Raw genomic sequence first — 20061 nt, forward strand, 5'->3', positions numbered from 1 at the left:
GCCTTTTTATCAGGTTCTGGTCCAGGCCTGAGTTGTTGAGAAGACCAAAGGTCTTTTTAGTCACACATGTTGCAGGGTCTTAGCAGCACCGTCACGTTCCCTTTGTCTGCTGGTAGAATGACAGTATCCTCATCTTCTCTGAGGTGGCCGTGCAGACCAACACACAGTGCACCCACAATCAAGCCAAGATTGCACAAAGATCCTGCAAAACAAGAGCAGACACGTCTGGTCTGCTCCCCTTGAATTGTGGCTAAAACAGTTGAAAATGCTGAGTGCTTTCAGGGACCACAGATGCCCAGATACCTCACTGTGCTTTTGAGAATGGTGTCCCTCATCCTCAACTTTGGAGCACTTAAAACTGAATGGGAATGGTCAAAAAGGATGCACACAGACCACCTTGTTTAAAGATGTTGGATGCGGTGCACCATGAAGGACTTAGGCTGGCCACTGGAGGCTTTCAAAAACAGCCGCATACCGAGCCTATGTGTTGAGGCTGGTAAGCTGTCACTTCACATTAGGTGACAACACTTCATAATGCAACAGGCCTATAAAACACAGTCCACACCATACACACCTGCTTCCCATACTGTTTATTGGCAACCAATGGAAAGGCTCTTTCATATTGGACAGTGAGCAACTGGGCACTAAGAGATTCACATGAAAGATTGCTTGTAAGAGATGGGTGTGGCTTGTTTTAATGCCCGGAATTATTTTCGACTTGATGAATTTTAAGAAAGGTTGAACTCCCAATTTTACATTTCAGTTTCTGTTTTTTAACATTTTAGATAGGCATTAAGGTTTCACAGTTGTTTATACTGATGCCTGACAACAAGTGGTCTCCGTTGGCTATTCAGTCATGTTCCTCAATGGTGTCTTCAGGATTCACCTTCCCCATACCCATACTTTTTTTTTCTGCTGAGATCCATGTGATCCTGAAGGCATTACAGGAGATGAGGTCTCATCACAACAAAAAATTTGTCATCTGCTCTGATTCCCTTAGTGCCCTACAATCATTGCAGCACATGTACCCAGCATAGAAATTGGTCCAGCTGATACACTACCAACTGTACTTCCTACGGCAGCAAGGGAAGAAGGTGTCATTCTGCTTGGCAACAGGACACTTGGAAATTTGAGGAAATGAATAGGCCGACAAAGCTGCCAAGGAGGCCTGCACGGAATGTAACATTACAGAATGAACCATTCCCCTGCAGGCTGTCATTTCACTGCTGGGTTGCAGATCCATGCAGTTCTGGGAGGAGGAGTCACTGATGGACAATAAGCTGTGATTGGTAAGGACAACTATCCAGGCATGGTAATCCTCATGCTGGTTGCTCCAGTGGGATGAGGTGGCTCTGACCAACCTCCAAATGGGGCAGAATCCCCTAACACAGGGATTTTTACTCAAATGAGAGGATCCCCCTATTTGTGATGCCTGTGGCATGCAAGTAAGTATATGCCACATTTTAACTAAGTGAATTTTTCTGCCCTTTGTTTTAACTGATGATGAGACAAGTGTGGTCAAACTTTTAAAATTTTGTGAAATGTCTGGACTCTGGCCTAAGCTTTTAGGCTGGAGATTTTAGTGTGTTGCAGGGTGGCTGGCTCATGCTCTTTTATTCTAGCAGTCAACCAGCTGCAGTTGTCCGTTGCCTTCTTTTAGTTCTTTTCCATTTTTACCATGTGATTTTCATTGTTTTGTGTGTGAATGTGTGTGTGCACAAGTTTTTGGATTGTGTGTTCTTACATTTTTATTTGTGGTTTTCATTTTAGTAATTTTATAGTCTTCCTTCACACTAGTTTCATTACATTTTAGTACAGCTGCTAAGGCCCATGAAACTTTATCACCATCACCACTACCATCATTACCACTACCATTCATCATCATCGTCGTCGTCGTCGTCGTCATCGTCGTCATCATCATCATCATCATCATCATCATGTTTCAGTTTTATTAGAAGCTTGTGACGATGTAAGTTTCACTGTTTTTGTGACTTTGGCCATTATTTTATCAATGGAATTTAAACCACCCTTCACACGCAAGGCTTGTTGATGTATGATGTAGTGGATTTGGAGACTAATAATTTATTCCCACCATATTGGGATAACCACCAGTCATTATCAAAACAATTTTGGCAAAAGCTATTTCTTTCTCAGTTAGCAAATTTTTAACAACTGTACAAATATCTGTGCCCTTCCTTAGTAGTTGCTGGCAACAATATTATCACAAACAATTCTGCTTTGATATCATTTACAACACAGTATTGAACAAACAGATAAATGAGCAGAGTTAGTTACATTTGTACATTTGCAAGACACAGCAAAATATAAAGACAGAATTTGATCTTGTAAATTTGTTCTTCTTTTACATTCACCGCCAGTTTTAGAATTCTTTTATAGTGTTTCTAGATAAAGGAGTATCTTTGATGTGCTGTGTTATCTTAGCTTTATTTTTCAAAATTTTCAAATAGTGATGGGGGAATTGCAAACCAGGCTTCCTTCAAAAATTCCTCATCGCTGAAAGATTTGCCTTGCCAGGCTATGACAGTTGCAGCTAAGAAATCTGCTGCATGGGTATGACAATCTTTGCAAACATACTTAATCATAGATATCAACCATCTGTTCCTGTCTTAAATAGCACATGCACTGAATTCCTTTTGCTCTGGTTTTCTTTTTTGCGAAAGAGATTTGTGATTTGTTTAATAGAGCTTTTTTACAGGTGACATTCTACATACCACTGCCCCAGAACATAAAACACACACTGCTTCATTGCCTTTATTAATCATGCCATATAACTCAGTCCACCAACTTTCAAATTCCCTGTTAGGCTTATCCTGATTCATTGTCAACCTGCCATGTTCAATAATACTCACAAATTTAAAGATAGTACTAACTATGTGTTATTGCAGCACATGACATAAACATGCAACAAGCAGCAACAAGCAGATGAACACAGTTTCGCCTTGACAATTTGGCAGTACAGTAATTGTCAGTAGAGATCAGAAGTCATCGTTTTAACAGCTGCCAACCTGTGCAGTCTAACAGTGGATTATGGTGTATTGATAACAATGCAGTTGAGTGTGCTGGGACTCACAGGGAATAGGCAAGAACGAATATATGCCACCTAAAACTTCTGTGACGCTTTGGCACTGATAGCCTGTTCGTGATGAACTTCAGTTCTATGGCTTCAAACACAGACAAACAAATGAACAGTTTTGATTAGATAGGCCTACCTAAATTCCTCATTCCATGCCACACCCTGTTTTTTTTTTCCACTAATGGCACATGTGTCATTTGTTCATTATCCATGGGCTAGATTGTTATCAGTGTGAAGCACTGGACAGACACCTTTTTCTTGACTGTGTTCAGTCATCAGTAGTTGACAGAGAAACAACATGTGCCATCCATCTGCTTCACAAGAACCATAGGAGAGGACCAAGGAGTGTGTGAAGGGTCAGTGGTGTCATCACCCACAGCATCCTCCCCACATCCCAGATTATCCATTCCTCATCTAGCAACAACTTATATGTGCTCTCGGTAGTTGGTGGGTGGTCCCTGGTGTTGATATGGTGTTTTACCATGGGCTGTTTGGTCTGTCTTTTCTCAACTCCACATTTGAAAGTATACAAAAACTGGTGTGCAATGGCCGACACTCGCCTACATTTTTCCTCAATCAGACCAGATCCAATTGGCAGTTCAATAGCAGGCTCCTCCACTGTTTTTTCTGTAGTGGTTGCAGAGTATGATTCTTTGTCAATGGCACTAATCTGCCCTTCCTGGACTGTTTCAGCTGTTCCAACACACATCCTTTTAGGGATGAGATGTGACTGTGTGTGACAATTAGTAATCCAAAAAAGTTCTCCTTCACTACCTGCAGTGCTTATGGTCATCACTGGCATGTACATTTATTTTGTGAACCTCAGTAACCCTTTTGAATCTGAACCTGAGTAACCCTTCTGAATCAACAAAAGTGTCACAGTTTAACTTAGCATCTAGAGTGCTGACTGGAACTCGTCTCATTGATGATGGTGGGGTAATAATGTCTTCAACACCAAACAGCTGCCCAGAGAAACCTTGTGCTTATTGGAGTAACTTTGCCAGTCTGTAGCTCTGATCTTCACAGTTTGTGACTGCTTGTGATGCCTGCTAAAAGTTTCATATGAGAATAACATTGTGACTACTTTCTGTTAAAATGACAAATTTGATGGGCTGCATTCAGTCAGTGAAAGTTATTCTTGCAACATATGTTCCTGTTGGCTGGTTGTATTTCCCACTTGCGGTCTTCAGAACAATTGCTTTTGTATCACTGAATATAGTCTTTAGCTGTTGATAAGCATTTGACATTCCAAAAAGAAAAGTGCGAGTTGAATATTACCTGGGCAGGTTGGCTGTTGAAGATGATGTCAGTAAGACTTCCTGACATTTTAGTAACAATTGTTCATGGAGGATTTTCATCTGTGATGGCATCACCTCCATTGGTGGTGACCTCACTTAATTTTTGTGAAGTTTGTTGTTAGATGGCTGCTGATACCTCTGCACGGTGATAGGGAATGGTTGTGGTGAGTTCGGGAATGACCTCGTCCAGGGCACAGTGGTGGACTTGCTCCCACAGGTCAACTGTAATCTGCTCCAGTTGGCTTGCATCATAATAACCAAATGTTTTCTTCAATTCAGCCTGGAATTTGTACCTGCTTTTGAGCTTCTCTTTCTTGTTCTTGAACCACTGCTGGTTTGTGCTGTCCAAGAAAAAGTACACGTTTTCCAAACACATCATGTCCTCTCAGCTGTTGTATTTGGTAATTCAGTTGCAGCCTTTCAACAATTTAGTGTCCCCAGAAAACGCTTACAGATGCCTGATGTGCAGGTCACTTCTGTTTTCAAATCCATTGGGTTCCTGAACACGCGTACCACGGGAACGGTTTAGTGCCGGTATTCCCTTTCAAGTCTATGTAGGTGACAGCATTTGTGCTGCCTTAGTGGACTTACAGTGATATAAATATTTTAAAGTACCTACCATCTCGACCAAACAGTGTTACACACAGGTAAGTTCAAATCTGAAAGCAGTGTTGTCAATAAGATGATACAGACACCAACGTACAGAAAGCACAGAAAAGCCTCCTGGACAGTGTGTGTATCTGTTTATACCAACATAGAATATTTCAGAATATAAAAACATTACAAACATTATAAATTTTGAGTACTTTCCAGAACTGGTAAATACTAAATAACATAAAACTGGTGGTGGTTGGATCTGAACTGGCAACCTGCAGCACACCAGCCCGTGATGCTAACATCTACGTGACACTGCATGCAGCATGGCTCATGGCAGTATTACTTGATATTGTGAGGTTTCTACTTTACACTTACTTATCCCTCTCCAATCCACTGTCTCTCGTAACCACCATCATGTTTTCTATTGTTGATTTTGTTTTCATTTGCCCCTAATATTTGCTAGTTCTTTCCTTTTCCACCATTACTTTCCAAATTTTCCTGCATGCTGTTTCATATTCTGCTCACCCTTGTTACTGTGTGCATTGCATCTTTTAACTTCTCATTATATCAAATCTCATCTGTTTCTGGTATCTCCTTGTTCATTTGGAAAATGTCTTTTTTAATCTACTGTCCTGAGTGACGAATTGGTCTAACCTGTCAATAGTTTTATTTTCTCCAATACTTCTTCTGTTACACTAGAAGAATTGTCAGTATTGAAATAATTTGAAACTACCTGAAATATTAAAACTGTGTGCTGGACAGGGACTCAAATCTGGGACATTTGCCGTTTGTGGAAAAGTGCTCTTCCGACTGGGCTGTCCGAGCGTGGCTCACGATCTGCCCTCACAGCTTTACTTCCATCAGTACTTCATCTCCTACCTTCCAAACTTCACAGAAGTTCTACTGCAAACTGTGCAGGATTATCACTCGTGGAAGAAAGGATATTGTGGAGACGTGCCTTAGCCACAGCCTGGGTGATTGTGCCCAGAATGCATTCTGAAGACAGTTGCATTAGTTAGTATTTCTATCAGTTTCTGTGATTGCGGGATTCCAGTCATGGTCTGTCACACATTTTTAATCTGGTAGGAAGTTTTAAAATAATGCACACCTTTCCACAGAGTGAGAGATGCATTCTGGAAACAACACCTGGACTGTGGCCAAGCCATTTGTCCATGATGCACTTTCATCCAGGGGTCCTAGTCCAGTAAGGCTTACAAGAGAGCTTTTGTGAAGTTTGGAAAGTGGAAGAGAGGTACTGGCAACAATGAAGCTTTGATGGTAGGTATCCAATGATGGATATCACAGTCAGCAAGAGCATTGTTCCCTGTCAGGTACAGTGTCTTGTTAGTGTTAGCTAATGGGGGTAGCTACAGGGTGTTTCAAAAATGACCGGTATATTTGAAACGGCAATAAAAACTAAACAAGCAGCAATAGAAATACACCGTTTGTTGCAATATGCTTGGGACAACAGTACATTTTCAGGCGGACAAACTTTCGAAATTACAGTAGTTACAATTTTCAACAACAGATGGCGCTGCAAGTGATGTGAAAGATATAGAAGACAACGCAGTCTGTGGGTGCGCCATTCTGTACGTCGTCTTTCTGCTGTAAGCGTGTGCTGTTCACAACGTGCAAGTGTGCTGTAGACAACATGGTTTATTTCCTAGAACAGAGGATTTTTCTGGTGTTGGAATTCCACCGCCTAGAACACAGTGTTGTTGCAACAAGACGAAGTTTTCAATGGAGGTTTAATGTAACCAAAGGACCGAAAAGCGATACAATAAAGGATCTGTTTGAAAAATTTCAACGGACTGGGAACGTGACGGATGAACGTGCTGGAAAGGTAGGGCGACCGCGTACGGCAACCACAGAGGGCAACGCGCAGCTAGTGCAGCAGGTGATCAAACAGCGGCCTCGGGTTTCCGTTCGCCGTGTTGCAGCTGCGGTCCAAATGACGCCAACGTCCACGTATCGTCTCATGCGCCAGAGTTTACACCTCTATCCATACAAAATTCAAACGCGGCAACCCCTCAGCGCCGCTACCATTGCTGCACGAGAGACATTCGCTAACGATATAGTGCACAGGATTGATAACAGCGATATGCATGTGGGCAGCATTTGGTTTACTGACGAAGCTTATTTTTACCTGGACGGCTTCGTCAATAAACAGAACTGGCGCATATGGGGAACCGAAAAGCCCCATGTTGCAGTCCCATCATCCCTGCATCCTCAAAAAGTACTGGTCTGGGCCGCCATTTCTTCCAAAGGAATCATTGGCCCATTTTTCAGATCTGAAACGATTACTGCATCATGCTATCTGGACATTCTTCGTGAATTTGTGGCGGTACAAACTGCCTTAGACGACACTGCGAACACCTCGTGGTTTATGCAAGATGGTGCCCGGCCACATCGCACGGCCGACGTCTTTAATTTCCTGAATTAATATTTCGATGATTGTATGATTGCTTTGGGCTATCCGAAACATACAGGAGGCAGCGTGGATTGGCCTCCCTATTCGCCAGACATGAACCCCTGTGACTTCTTTCTGTGGGGACACTTGAAAGACCAGGTGTACCGCCAGAATCCAGAAACAATTGAACAGCTGAAGCAGTACATCTCATCTGCATGTGAAGCCATTCCGCCAGACACGTTGTCAAAGGTTTCGGGTAATTTCATTCAGAGACTACGGCATATTATTGCTACGCATGGTGGATATGTGGAAAATATCGTACTATAGAGTTTCCCAGACTGCAGCGCCATCTGTTGTTGAAAATTGTAACTACTGTAATTTCGAAAGTTTGTCTTTCTGAAAATGTACTGTTGTCCCAAGCATATTGCAACAAACGGTGTATTTCTATCGCTGCTCGTTTAGTTTTTATTGCCGTTTCAATTATACCGGTCATTTTTGAAACACCCTGTATCTCATGTTATCAAATTTTTTTGCTTGAATTTGTGTCTTGTCCAAGTGTTTGTGGGTTTATTAGCAACAGTATATTCTCTCTTATTCTATTGCAAATTAGCTGAATTTTAAAAATTATAATACTTTTATCAATGTCTCACTATTCATCTTAAAAGTAAACAACTTGAACAAAATTTTCACTATTTATGTTAAGAAATAACCATAATTATTTTTTTATCTGCAGTGGACTTAAAGATTATAATTATTCTTTTATTTCAGAAACACCAAGATTCTCATCCTATTTTGATGCTTTGCACAACGGTCTCATGGAATATTTTGGTCAACTAATTTTTGATTTGAACATACCTCCTGTGGCATTAGAGCATGAAGCAAGTTTGATAAAGCATAACCTTGTTGATACTGTAGTGCACTGTTGTTGCCCACACATTACAAGTGGAAACTTAATATCCACATTTCAGATCACATGTCATACATCTTGGGGTATGATATGCTTAAATGAGAATCAGATGGTAAGTTTCTCTACTGACATATTACCTTTTCATTTAATCTGTCAACAAATTATCTTCATAATACAGATTTGTTACAAGTGAATGCAGCCCTTTTAATATTGTGCTATAGTAGTGTTTTTAAAATAATGTTGCAAAGCATTACAGTCATACGGAGAAACTCATTAGTTCATCATTTTATGTGCTAAGTGTGTTTCCTGTTGCTAATTCTGTATTATTTAGTCTGTAATCAAATTCTTCTCACTCATCATAACAATTTTGTATTAGTCTGTTCAAAGTATTGTTGATGTGAACTTTCAGCTTTGGCATGTTTCTTTATAAATAGGCACAGACACTGAATGTTTAGTATACACCCACCCAATAAACTTGCATGTTGTGAAGTCCAGTCAGTGTCGAGACTGTAACAACTATTCCAGATGATTGTGTTCACTGTGACCAATCCATCACATCCTCAGTGTCATATTTAAGAACTAATATGTATTGTGATGTAAGTGAAGTGATGCACCACCTCTTTGGTAGGTAAAGTCCCTGTTGTTAATCTCTTGCTGCAGCAGCAGCATTTGGCATTGGACAGTTAAGTTGCATATCCAGGTACATGTATCCTGTAATGATCTGTTACATGAAGAAAAATGGATGGTATACTTTAAACTGTGAGATCATGTAGAACATATAAACTTTTGTTGCTTTTCATGAAGATGTTGCTTCAAAATGTGCAGGTTCACACATTATGTCTGTTCTCTGTTGCTGGAGATAACAGTTGACCTATTTTTTTAGAAAAACCATGTGGAAGTATCATTGTGCTATTGTAACCGATGGATATAAATGGAATTCAAGCAGGGCATAAACTTTCTCAGCAATTGTTGCCATCTTTGTTGCTGACCATTGTGCAGTGGTGGACGTTAGTGGAAACTACTGCAACAAAACAAAACTTTTGTGCTTTTATGTATTTTTTTCCAGAACTCTGCAATATTATGTCTATAATTATGGTGCATGAGGGAGAGTGTTGTAATGTACAGAAGAAATGGACCTTTTTGTTCTAGGTTGAAGTCAGTGATACAAGAAATCCTGAACTACTCGTCAGAAGTTTGCTTACAGATATTTCACAGCTACTACAAGGAAATTCAAAAATTAATTTGAAGTGTGGTGTATTAACAAGGCCCGTGGCATCAGAAATGGTTGTAGATCAGAGAGTAAGAAATGTACTCTCTAGAACTTCAGGACTTTTGTGTGTTGATTTAAATCTTCTGTCCTCTGAAGATGAAGCAATGGCATTTTTTCTGAATGTAGCCAACCTCTTGTGGATCCACGCACTCTTGACACTGGAAATAGACTCTGAGTTTATGCAACCAGGCACCATACTTACTGCAGATATGCCAAAGCACAGTCGAAAATTTGGTTTGTTGTCTAAAAATCCTTTAGAAAGAACTATATCTATGAAATCTGTTGGTTACAAAATTGGGCAATTGGGTTTTGTATCCCTGTTTACTTTACAAAAGTGGCTTCTCGGAGAAGCTGCATGTTATCCACATATGCGATCACTGAAAAATTTTCTTAGCCAAGATGATACAGAGGCAGTGGAGGCATTAAAAATACCATGTGATCAACGTGTACTGTTCTCATTGGCTAATGGGCAAAATTTTACTCCCAAAATACAGGTATTATCACATTTTATTCATTAGTCAACAGTTTAGCTCTCAAAATAAATCTGTTTTGCAGCTATTACAATAGTACATATTTTACAGCAGTTCCAGTTCATAAACTCACTCTGTGTTGCAGGTATTTCTACCTGAAACGGTTGATTCACAACTGGATTCTGGAATAAGCGAATTCTTAAGCTTCTCTGTAACGTTACATTCAAATGGTTGTTTGATCATTCCAGAACTTCTGTATTTTTATTTGGAAGCATCAATACTGAACCAAGAACCAGAAAGCAATGCTGCCATACCTTCCTTTAACTGTAAGTACAATATAATTATAAGAAACATGTTTTTCATGGGAAATTTCCAGTATTCATAAACTACTTTATAAATCTTCTCAATTTTCATGCTTCAGAGAGTTGTTTTACTCTTCCCGACAAAAAGAGTCATCCAGAAGGGGAGGAGGAAATGAAAAATTAAACTTCATTTTTCGAGAGGGTATGTGATACAGTTACAGTGATTGCAGAATTGTGTTAAATTTACAAAATGACTCAGCTGTGTGAGTTCACTGAACAGAACAATGTTGTGCCTCTTTTGGCCTGGATGCATACACTAATTCTTTTGGAAAGGTTGTCATACAGCCTTTGTATGAACTTCCAGCAAATGTTGTACGATAAAGCCTTCATATTCTCTCCTGAGGCAAGCTGCTCTGCAGTTGTTATGACTGGCCTCACATGTTGTATTGCTGGTCACAGAAGTATTTCAACATCACACAGACATTTTGTAGAAACATGTACTGTGTGTGTGTACGAGCAGTGCCCTGTTGAAAAATGGCACCATGACACTGTTACATGAGAGGATGCAGGATGCCTGCAATGTACAGTTGTGCCATCAGAGTTCATTCAACACTAGCAGCCATGAACTGAAGTGATACCAATGACCCCCCACACCATGATGCCAGGAGTAGCACTGTTCTGCCTCTCCAAAACATTTGAGAATGGGAATAGTGCAGAACTGTGATTCATTGCTGAGCATAGTGCGACATCATTGATCAGCAGTCCTTGCTTCCCAGTCATGGCATCACACCAAATGCTGCTGTTTGTGTTGTGGTGTTAATGGCAACATATGCCCATGATGGTATTTTTCTAGTGTGTGTGTGTGTGTGTGTGTGTGTGTGTGTGTGTGTGTGTGTGTGTGTGAGAAACCACTTCAAATTTGTTTTCATGAAGAAACCTCTGTTCACTCAACGTGCTGGTGCATGGCCTTGGTGAAAGAGCACACATGGAGCCTTTTCTAGTTATTTTTCTTGTGTTACTTGAAGAAGCTTATACTTAAAAACATCTTAGTAGCTCACACCTGTCTCTGTAATGCCAACTGGAATGCAATGAGTAGGGAATATGCTGTTGCCGTTACAAAACTTGGTCATCATCTTTTTCAACACTGGCCCTTACCTGAATATTTTTAGTGGTGACGAGTTTGTGTTCTTCCACTCATCAGGCTATCACTTCATTTCATGATTGAAAAATAGCATTCCTGTCTTATCCATTGTCACAACTGTTGAAAAGAAAGTCCAGTTCCTGCTGTCATCATGTCAACACCACCTTGCAAATTGCCACATACGCAGCCTTGAAGTCATTCATCAGCATTCATCGCACACACCTGCAGAACCTTACTGTATTTTTTAAGTTATAATGCAGGATTGTGTGTACAAATCTCTCAGAAAATTCCTCTGCTAAGACAATATCTTTTAAACTCACTTTGGTGATCCTCCAGAACAACTGTATTCACTCCTGTGACCAAGTTGTCAAATCAGCTTGTGCAAGGTCAAGATTGTTTTGATTTGTTGACATTTGGTCCTCCTTGAACTGTCACACTCATGAAGCTACAGTTTTTTATGAAACGTTCTCCACACATCTCACTCAGTTCCTGATGACTTTCAATGGGTGTCACACCATGGAAGTGGAGAAAATGAGTGATTACTTGCTGTTGTTGGAATGAAAAATTCGTCAGTTCTAGTAACAAAATCATGCCACACTCTTGCCATAGGCACTAGAGTTCAGTGCATTGTTTAGTGCTACCATCTGTGTTATTCATACACGAAGAGTGCTCATATATTTTAAGTCAAACTACAGACTGCTCTCAGTTCTCAGAAAAAAAGAAAATCAGAGGCCTTAGAACTTGAACAAACCTCATAGATTTTCATCTATACTCTGAAAACCACTGTAAAGTACATGGAAGAGGATAATTTACATTTTACACTCTATTAGTGTTTATCACCATTCCATTCAAGTACAGAATTGAGGAAGAATGACTGTTTAAATGCTTCTGTACATGTTTTTATTAGTCAAATCTTGCCTTTGCAGTACTTGGTGGAGTTATACATAGGGGTTGTAGTATACTTTTCACTTAATAATGGTTCTTGAAACTTTGTCAGTGTACTTTCACAGGATAGTTGCATCAGTCTTCAAGCATCTGCTAATTCAGGTTCGTCGGTAGTTCTATGATGCTCTTCCAACGGTCAAAGTAACCTGAGACTATTCACTCTGACATCCTTCATGTACACTCTTTGACATAAAACTCGACCGGCGGCCGGCCGCTTCAGAGGCTAAGTCCGCGCCGATCGCGACATGGGACAAAAAAAACTGGACAACTCGCTAATTCTGGCAACACTGTAGACTGCAGCACTCCCTGGAGGAAAACTTGTCCCATGATAGAGAAACCCTAGGCTTATTACGCCTGTGGTCTAGCGGTAGCGTGCGTTGTTTCTGTTCATAATGTCAGTGGATTGAGAGCAGCTGGCATAAAATATTTTTATAGCCTCTTCTGTCTGAATGCTGAAGACGTGAATGTAATGGTAGCGCAGATTCAATCTATTCCGCTTTCTGACACACCGATATCAAAATTTTATCCAGTAACGATTTTGCGGCAGATTTCCTGCAGACTGTCCTCCTCTGGACGCCGTATGCGGCAAAGCTCCGTGATCCATTTGCTGGCTACTGGCAGCGGCCGTGGCGACAGCAGCGGCTCTGCACTCCCCCGTTCTTTATCGAAAGCGCCTGCTACTGCTCATCGTTTTTGATGATTTAAAACGCTTTATTATTAAATGTTGCTCCACAGAAAATTTCTACAATTTCCATTCACGCTCAGAAGCAAAGGAGACAGACGCCCTGATTAGTAGGCGGGTATTATATTACATTAATCGGCAAGAGCTGAGTATGGCCCGAAATTAATTTTATAGACTGGGACGAAATTAAACCGCCTCACTACATTCGATGAATTTATAGATGCTTCATACCTCGTTTCTTTTCCTTTCAAACTCAATTATTTGTGCAACTTTAGGTCAATGTTTAAATGTTTTCGTCAAGCCAGAGTGAGAGTCTGTGGTGTAAAGTGTATTACAGTTTTTGTTTCATTCCTTATGGTAAGTCTATGCGATAAACTATGTGAATACCTTGCAATACATGCTCTGTAGCAGTGCAGGAACACTGCACATTTGGAGTTCCATGTATGGGTTCATGAAGTATTTATTGTTGACCGGAAGTGATAGTTAAGGTCATTAGATTTAAACCAGAAAAATTTGTCGTTTTGGAGGTTTCAGAGAACGGAAAGGAATTGCTAACGCCGATGTTAGAAAACGTCTACAGTTAATTGCTATTGGAAAAATTTAGAAGAGGGGAACTATATTAATCAACATGTGCACTTCATAAACAACCTTCTGACATGTTAGATCTATATTACGAACAAAGCTCAAATTTATATCGTTGACAGTCGGTTTGAATCTTTCAGGATCTATTTTACAGTGAAGCACCTTGGCATTTGCAAAGCAGACATCCATGATATTAACTTAATTTACTAAGATGAAATCGGACGAAGATTGATGTTTAAAGGCATTCTTCAGATTTCGCATAAGGAATTTTTACTAGCAGTTTGCAACTCCATTAATTAAAAAGGAAAATAAAAGGTTGTAGTCAGCGGCTTCTACCGTGATCGGAACTGCTATGTCATATAGTACGAGCACTGCAACTCACAAGGGAACCTCTGAGCTAACGACACACTGTGAGCAAGAGGCGGACTATAGTCACTGCGATGTTGCTTGAGCCTCAAAACGCAACCTTAAACACACAAACAGAGGAGGAGGAGATTACTGTTTTAACGTCCCGTCGACAACGATGTCATTAGAGACGGAGCACAAGCTCGGATTAGGGAAGGATGGGGAAGGAAATCGGTCGTGCCCTTTCTAAGGAACCATCCCGGCATTTGCCTGAAGCGATTGAGGGAAATCACTGAAAACCTAAATCAGGATGGCCGGGCGCGGGATTGCACCGTCGTCCTCCCGAATGCACACACAAACGGGTGTTACTTATGTGAAGAACGCCGTTCTTGGAGTTCAGAAATTAAATATACTTTCTAAGTGTCTCATCTTACAGTGGATTATATCGTATGAGCCTTCGATGTGGAAAACGAATGGCAAGTGAATTTAACGATGTAATGCCGGCCTACACCCGGAAGTAAATGCACTATCAGAGTGTTGACAAATACTTGCTACGACGCTGACATTTCTCGGCTCTCTTACGAGGCAGCTCTTCAGCGAAATGCTTGCCGTGATTCTCCGATACGGTTCTTCAGAGTGGAGACGCGCGCGCACGTTTGGTTTTTATGCGGCGTTCTCCCCTGATGGTTTCTGACGTCGCCTTGTGGGCTATGTATACATTTGAGACATTCAATGATCATTAATCCAGAATGCTACAAGTTTCAGCTTCCGGCGTGGAAGAAGGCTGTTGACGCCGACATTATATCATTTCAACGTAGGGAAAGCAAAACGGGTCATTCAATGTTTCTCATTCAACATAAAGCATGTGAGATAATTTTCCGTAACGTTCATAATCATCTAAAAATACAAACGAAGTAAAAATACATTGGAAGCTTATTCGAATTGAATATAATGTAAGATACCAAACGCTTTGCATCTCGATGTCGAATTTGTCCACGTGCAATCTTTTGCAGCATACACATAGAATATCATGATTACCACGAGAATGAAGAAATATGTTGGTAAGGATGGAAGCAAGAAGACACGCAGTCAACGAATATTCGATTCCTCATTTATTTCATTTGAGACGTAAGAAGAGGTAAAGCGAGATATTGCTTTTGTTAACACGAAAGATATGCCGCACATATTGATAACGAGGAAGTCTTCGTCTTCATACGTTTCCTCCTTGAAATCTGTATGCTCTATTATATACTAAGTAGCCCGATCATTGTTTCAGTAATGTTACCCTCTTGTTTAACCCTGTAACGATAAACAGATTCCAAATGCATGTCTCTGCATGAAAGTAGCTGTTCGAGCCCTTCCTGGATTGTTTTTTGTGTTTTATTGCTTGGAATTCCTGAAGCAGACCACTGTGCCTTCCCCCTCGTGGGTTAGGTCTCAAAACTAAACCGCTCTTTATCCAATGGCATAATTTATTCAGACAGCATCAGCACAAGACTATCAAACGAAGCCTTCCATTTACAGTTGCAACACTCTAACCATCACTGACCGAAGTGTAATCCACGGTCATGGTCCGAAATTAGCAGCTGCCTGCTACTGTGGAAAAGTCCGTACTTCACTTTCGATTCCGCAGCACCATTTTATCTGATAACACTGTGTAGTTGCAGAGTTGTGCCAGCATGTTTGTCCTCACACTGTCAACTTTATGTATTTCACTTCTCCTGTAGCGTTGATCACGAGGAGCCGAAGTAAATGAGTGTATTCTGCATGACGTAACATTCAGTATTCCCTTCTTTCACAACCACTCTTCATGTGCATCGATACCAAATAGGAATGTAAAAACTCTTGCGAGTGAGAGAATGACAATTAACAATCGTAACAAGAACAAGCAAATAATGAATAATGTTTATTCCAACGCAGAACGAGAATGGATTTAAATACACAAATCTATATCTATATCCATATCAATTAATCTTTGAGTTGGCACAATGCAAATACATTCTTAGCATTTACTTACTGAATTTAGTTCTGGATGTTTGCAGAGAAAAGGAAAAGTCAGTACTTCTCGCTAGTGTAATATAATGTGAACCAGCAACTACCCTTTCCTTAGAACACGACTCAAGCAGGTCTCCAAGTAGGTACCAAGGCACTGCTGCATTCTGTTCCCTGATATTGCTCTGATGACGGTTAATGCAGATAGTTCCGATTATGAAATACAAAACGTATTGCAGGTTAGTTCCTAGGATATTAACATTAAATTTGCGTTGTAGACGGCACATGAACGTGACGACTATCCATATTACTCATCAATATAAAAAGACAATATTATGGGAATTTAGCAGGATTATTCAACATGAATTCTGAAATTGGGTGACTGACCGCACAGGTGCTAAACGTCGTCAAGAGTATACGATGTCCTAATCCCATTAGGAATATGAAGATCGTCTTCGACAGCTCGCAACTTTCACATTGCTATCTCCACCCTACTCCAGACAGCCCTCGGTGGAGTTACACTACGTTGCCGATGTAATGGAAGGCCTTCAAACCGACAACAGACCACATATTGAAAAATACAAGCGAATTCTCTTGCAGCGTAAGCTTATTGTAACTAATCTAAAAATTATTGGAGAGGAACATTGTCCTATTCAAAAAAAGTAAAATGTTACACACTGTTGACGTAAAACGGACATTATCTATGTCCTGTCTTGTGTCCTACTCATCTATAATATCAAGTGTACTATCAAAATGATTATACAGGGTTATTACAAATGATTGAAGCGATTTCACAGCTCTACAATAACTTTATTATTTGAGATATTTTCACAATGCTTTGCACACACATACAAAAACTCAAAAAGTTTTTTTAGGCATTCACAAATGTTCGATATGTGCCCCTTTAGTGATTCGGCAGACATCAAGCCGATAATCAAGTTCCTCCCACACTCGGCGCAGCATGTCCGCATCAATGAATTCGAAAGCATCGTGATTCGAGATCGCAGTTCTGGCACGTTTCTTGGTAGAGGAGGTTTAAACACTGAATCTTTCACATAACCCCACAGAAAGAAATCGCATGGGGTTAAGTCGGGAGAGCGTGGAGGCCATGACATGAACTGTTGATCATGATCTCCACCACGACCGATCCATCGGTTTTCCAATCTCCTGTTTAAGAAATGCTTCTGCTTTAGCCTTTTCCGTAAGATTTTCCAAACCGTCGGCTGTGGTACGTTTAGCTCCCTGCTTGCTTTATTCGTCGACTTCCGCGGGCTACGCGTGAAACTTGCCCGCACGCGTTCAACCGTTTCTTCGCTCACTGCAGGCCGACCGTTGATTTGCCCTTACAGAGGCATCCAGAAGCTTTAAACTGCGCATACCATCGCCGAACGGAGTTAGCAGTTGGTGGATCTTTGTTGAACTTCGTCCTGAAGTGTCGTTGCACTGTTATGATTGACTGATGTGAGTGCATTTCAAGCACGACATACGCTTTCTCGGCTCCTGTCGCCATTTTGTCTCACTGCGCTCTCGAGCGCTCTGGCGGCAGAAACCTGAAGTGCGGCTTCAGCCGAACAAAACTTTGAGTTTTTCTATGTATTTGTAGTGTGTCGTGACCATATGTCAATGAATAGAGCTACAGTGAATTTATGAAATCGCTTCAATCATTTGTAATAGCCCTGAATGGATGATAGTGTAATGCATTGATACCAGATGGTGGGTTCACAACAGTATTGATGCGAAAATAAAACAGAAGTTCACAAAAGTGCAGTTGTGCATTTTCGTACGTTTTCACCCCCAGATGTACAGTCGTGCTCAAAAGTATCCGAACGACCTGAATTGCATTTCGCCTGATTCGCATGCAACCAGCATAGCGCAGCTGTCTAGCAGGTCCTCTAATCGCTCCTTGGTACAGTCGTTTGACTATTCAAAATGGTTCCAATAAGTCACCACTAGAAAACACTGCTCTGTATCGTAATAACTCAAGATGTAGTAATACCACGATACTACAAATATCAGGGAACACATTATCACAGATAAGACTGTCCTTAAGGCTTGTAAGCTCACATTTATTACAATAAATGACATACCTGAAATGTTACCACTCTCATTATTACGTCAGATTGGTAATGCACGTAGTAAGTTCGTCGTATTCATGATTTCCTCTTGAAAGTGACATGCCGTACTTATTATTTAACACAAAATGATATTAAAAATTTAAGTTATTCACGAGCAGTTAGCTGAGAATATGTATGAACTTCAAATGACACGGCGAACCGTCTTGTTCCGCATATGGATTCAAACCCAGCTCATGCAGACTAAGCAAAGATTTCGTGACTGACGGAAACTAACAGTCATTCCTGATTAGGCACACAGAGAGTGATATACCTCGATTTTAGACAGTATCAGTTAGCAAATATCAACTTTAAATTGCATAACGCAAACATTTTTCACAGACGCGAATTCCTACCCAGCATCTATTGTCTCTGTTAACGAACTACACGAGTGTATTAAATATTGCTTCTTCACAAGTAACTTACTTGAAATGCCGTGAGGTAAAGCTTTGTGTTGGACACGGATTCGAACCCAGAACCTAATCGGATTGCTATCGAAGCACAGTCAAATGTGACATATCGGATTTTCGCGGCAGTAGCTAGATGTTTTAACTGAAATGACGAGACGAAACATTAATTTTTTTCCTTCCCAGGACTCCAACCCGGCACCTATCACTGTTGTATTCTAGAGAAAACGAACGTTAAATATGGGTTTGTTGCACCAGCAGTGACGCGTGAGCATGTTTGAACTAGAAATAATATGACGAATAGTTCAGCGCTCACTGGGAATACAGCCCCAGACATATCGTTGTTGACTACACACAAAGAGACGTCAGCTACCGAATTTTTCTCCACCAGCTGCTCAGAATAACATCTTGAACTTACAGTCATCTCGCAAATAGTTCTGTGTTTCACTGGGAGTTAAATACGTCAGATATCGTTAGTGTTGACAACGAATGAAAATACATTAAAAATCAAAATTATTATCCACCAGCAGATAGGTGTTCTCATGCTAGAGCTTGATAATACATAATTAAATCTTTAGTGCCGGGCCAGGGTTCGATCCCATTCATGCGTAATATGTGGAGATGTTGAGGAATCTGCAGTTTTGAACAAACAACAAATAGTAGCTGAGCTGTGTTGCCACGAAGGGATCAAATTCCGCGGTAAGGGTGGTCTGAGTTGCATTCCCAGTTCAGAACCAATTTTATCGACATACAGAAGCTCGGATAAAAGATGGAATAAATGTCCTGTGACCATATATAACGTTTGTTTCGTCACTTGAATTAAATAACTAGTATAAGGAAGGTTACTGGTGATAGAGTTTCTACATGTCACTACTCCAGACTTTATTGTGGTTCAACCTACCGTCTACTTGGTAGAGAAGGAATATCATCTTTAATGTGAATTTTCAGACCACACTGCCATTATATCTTCTTCACTTGGTGTAGCCAGGAGAGAATGGAATCTGTCTCTCCGTATCTAAAATCATTGACAGAAGTGGGAATCAAACCCAGACCATAGGTATAACAACCTAGCATCCGTCCAACAGACCAGCAAATCCTCTTCTCTGCGACTCATTTCTCTATCGTAACGCCGTTGCGCCACACTGGATGAGAATTCTGACACACAGGCTCCCTGTAGTAAGTTGCAGCATGTTCAGTAAATTCATTTACTTGGTTGACCGAGTCACCATGAACTAGCTGCCTCGGCTACCCAGTGCATACATTCGACTCTCTTTTGTAATCACCGAAATAAAATCATGTAACTGCCACCTACACAAAACTGCCAACAGTGTAGGATGCAGAAGTTTAAATAGGAAGTGTTCCTTTCCACTTGAGCTATTCTATTGCGCTATCTGTTTGTAGAAAACGTCGTTCAGTCCAAAAGAAAAGCTGTAACTGCTTGTCTCTCAGAAGTCAAGACCTGGCCATATGCATAATCTCACAGTGCTGTGGAATCCAAAAGTTCTGAA

The 20061-nt window shown here is 40.6% G+C and overlaps 1 protein-coding gene across 1 annotated transcript in view; it reads left to right on the forward strand.

The window, feature by feature from the left end:
• Positions 1-20061, forward strand: part of LOC124721170 (zinc finger FYVE domain-containing protein 26) — a 423927-nt gene that overhangs the window by 190319 nt on the left and 213547 nt on the right. The window contains exons 18-20 of the mRNA XM_047246006.1: positions 8168-8418; positions 9456-10070; positions 10192-10372. Coding sequence (XP_047101962.1) covers positions 8168-8418; positions 9456-10070; positions 10192-10372 — 1047 coding nt within the window. The remainder of the gene's footprint in view (positions 1-8167; positions 8419-9455; positions 10071-10191; positions 10373-20061) is intronic.

Source organism: Schistocerca piceifrons, chromosome X (genome assembly GCF_021461385.2).
Source record: "Schistocerca piceifrons isolate TAMUIC-IGC-003096 chromosome X, iqSchPice1.1, whole genome shotgun sequence".
Lineage (NCBI taxonomy): Eukaryota > Metazoa > Arthropoda > Insecta > Orthoptera > Acrididae > Schistocerca > Schistocerca piceifrons.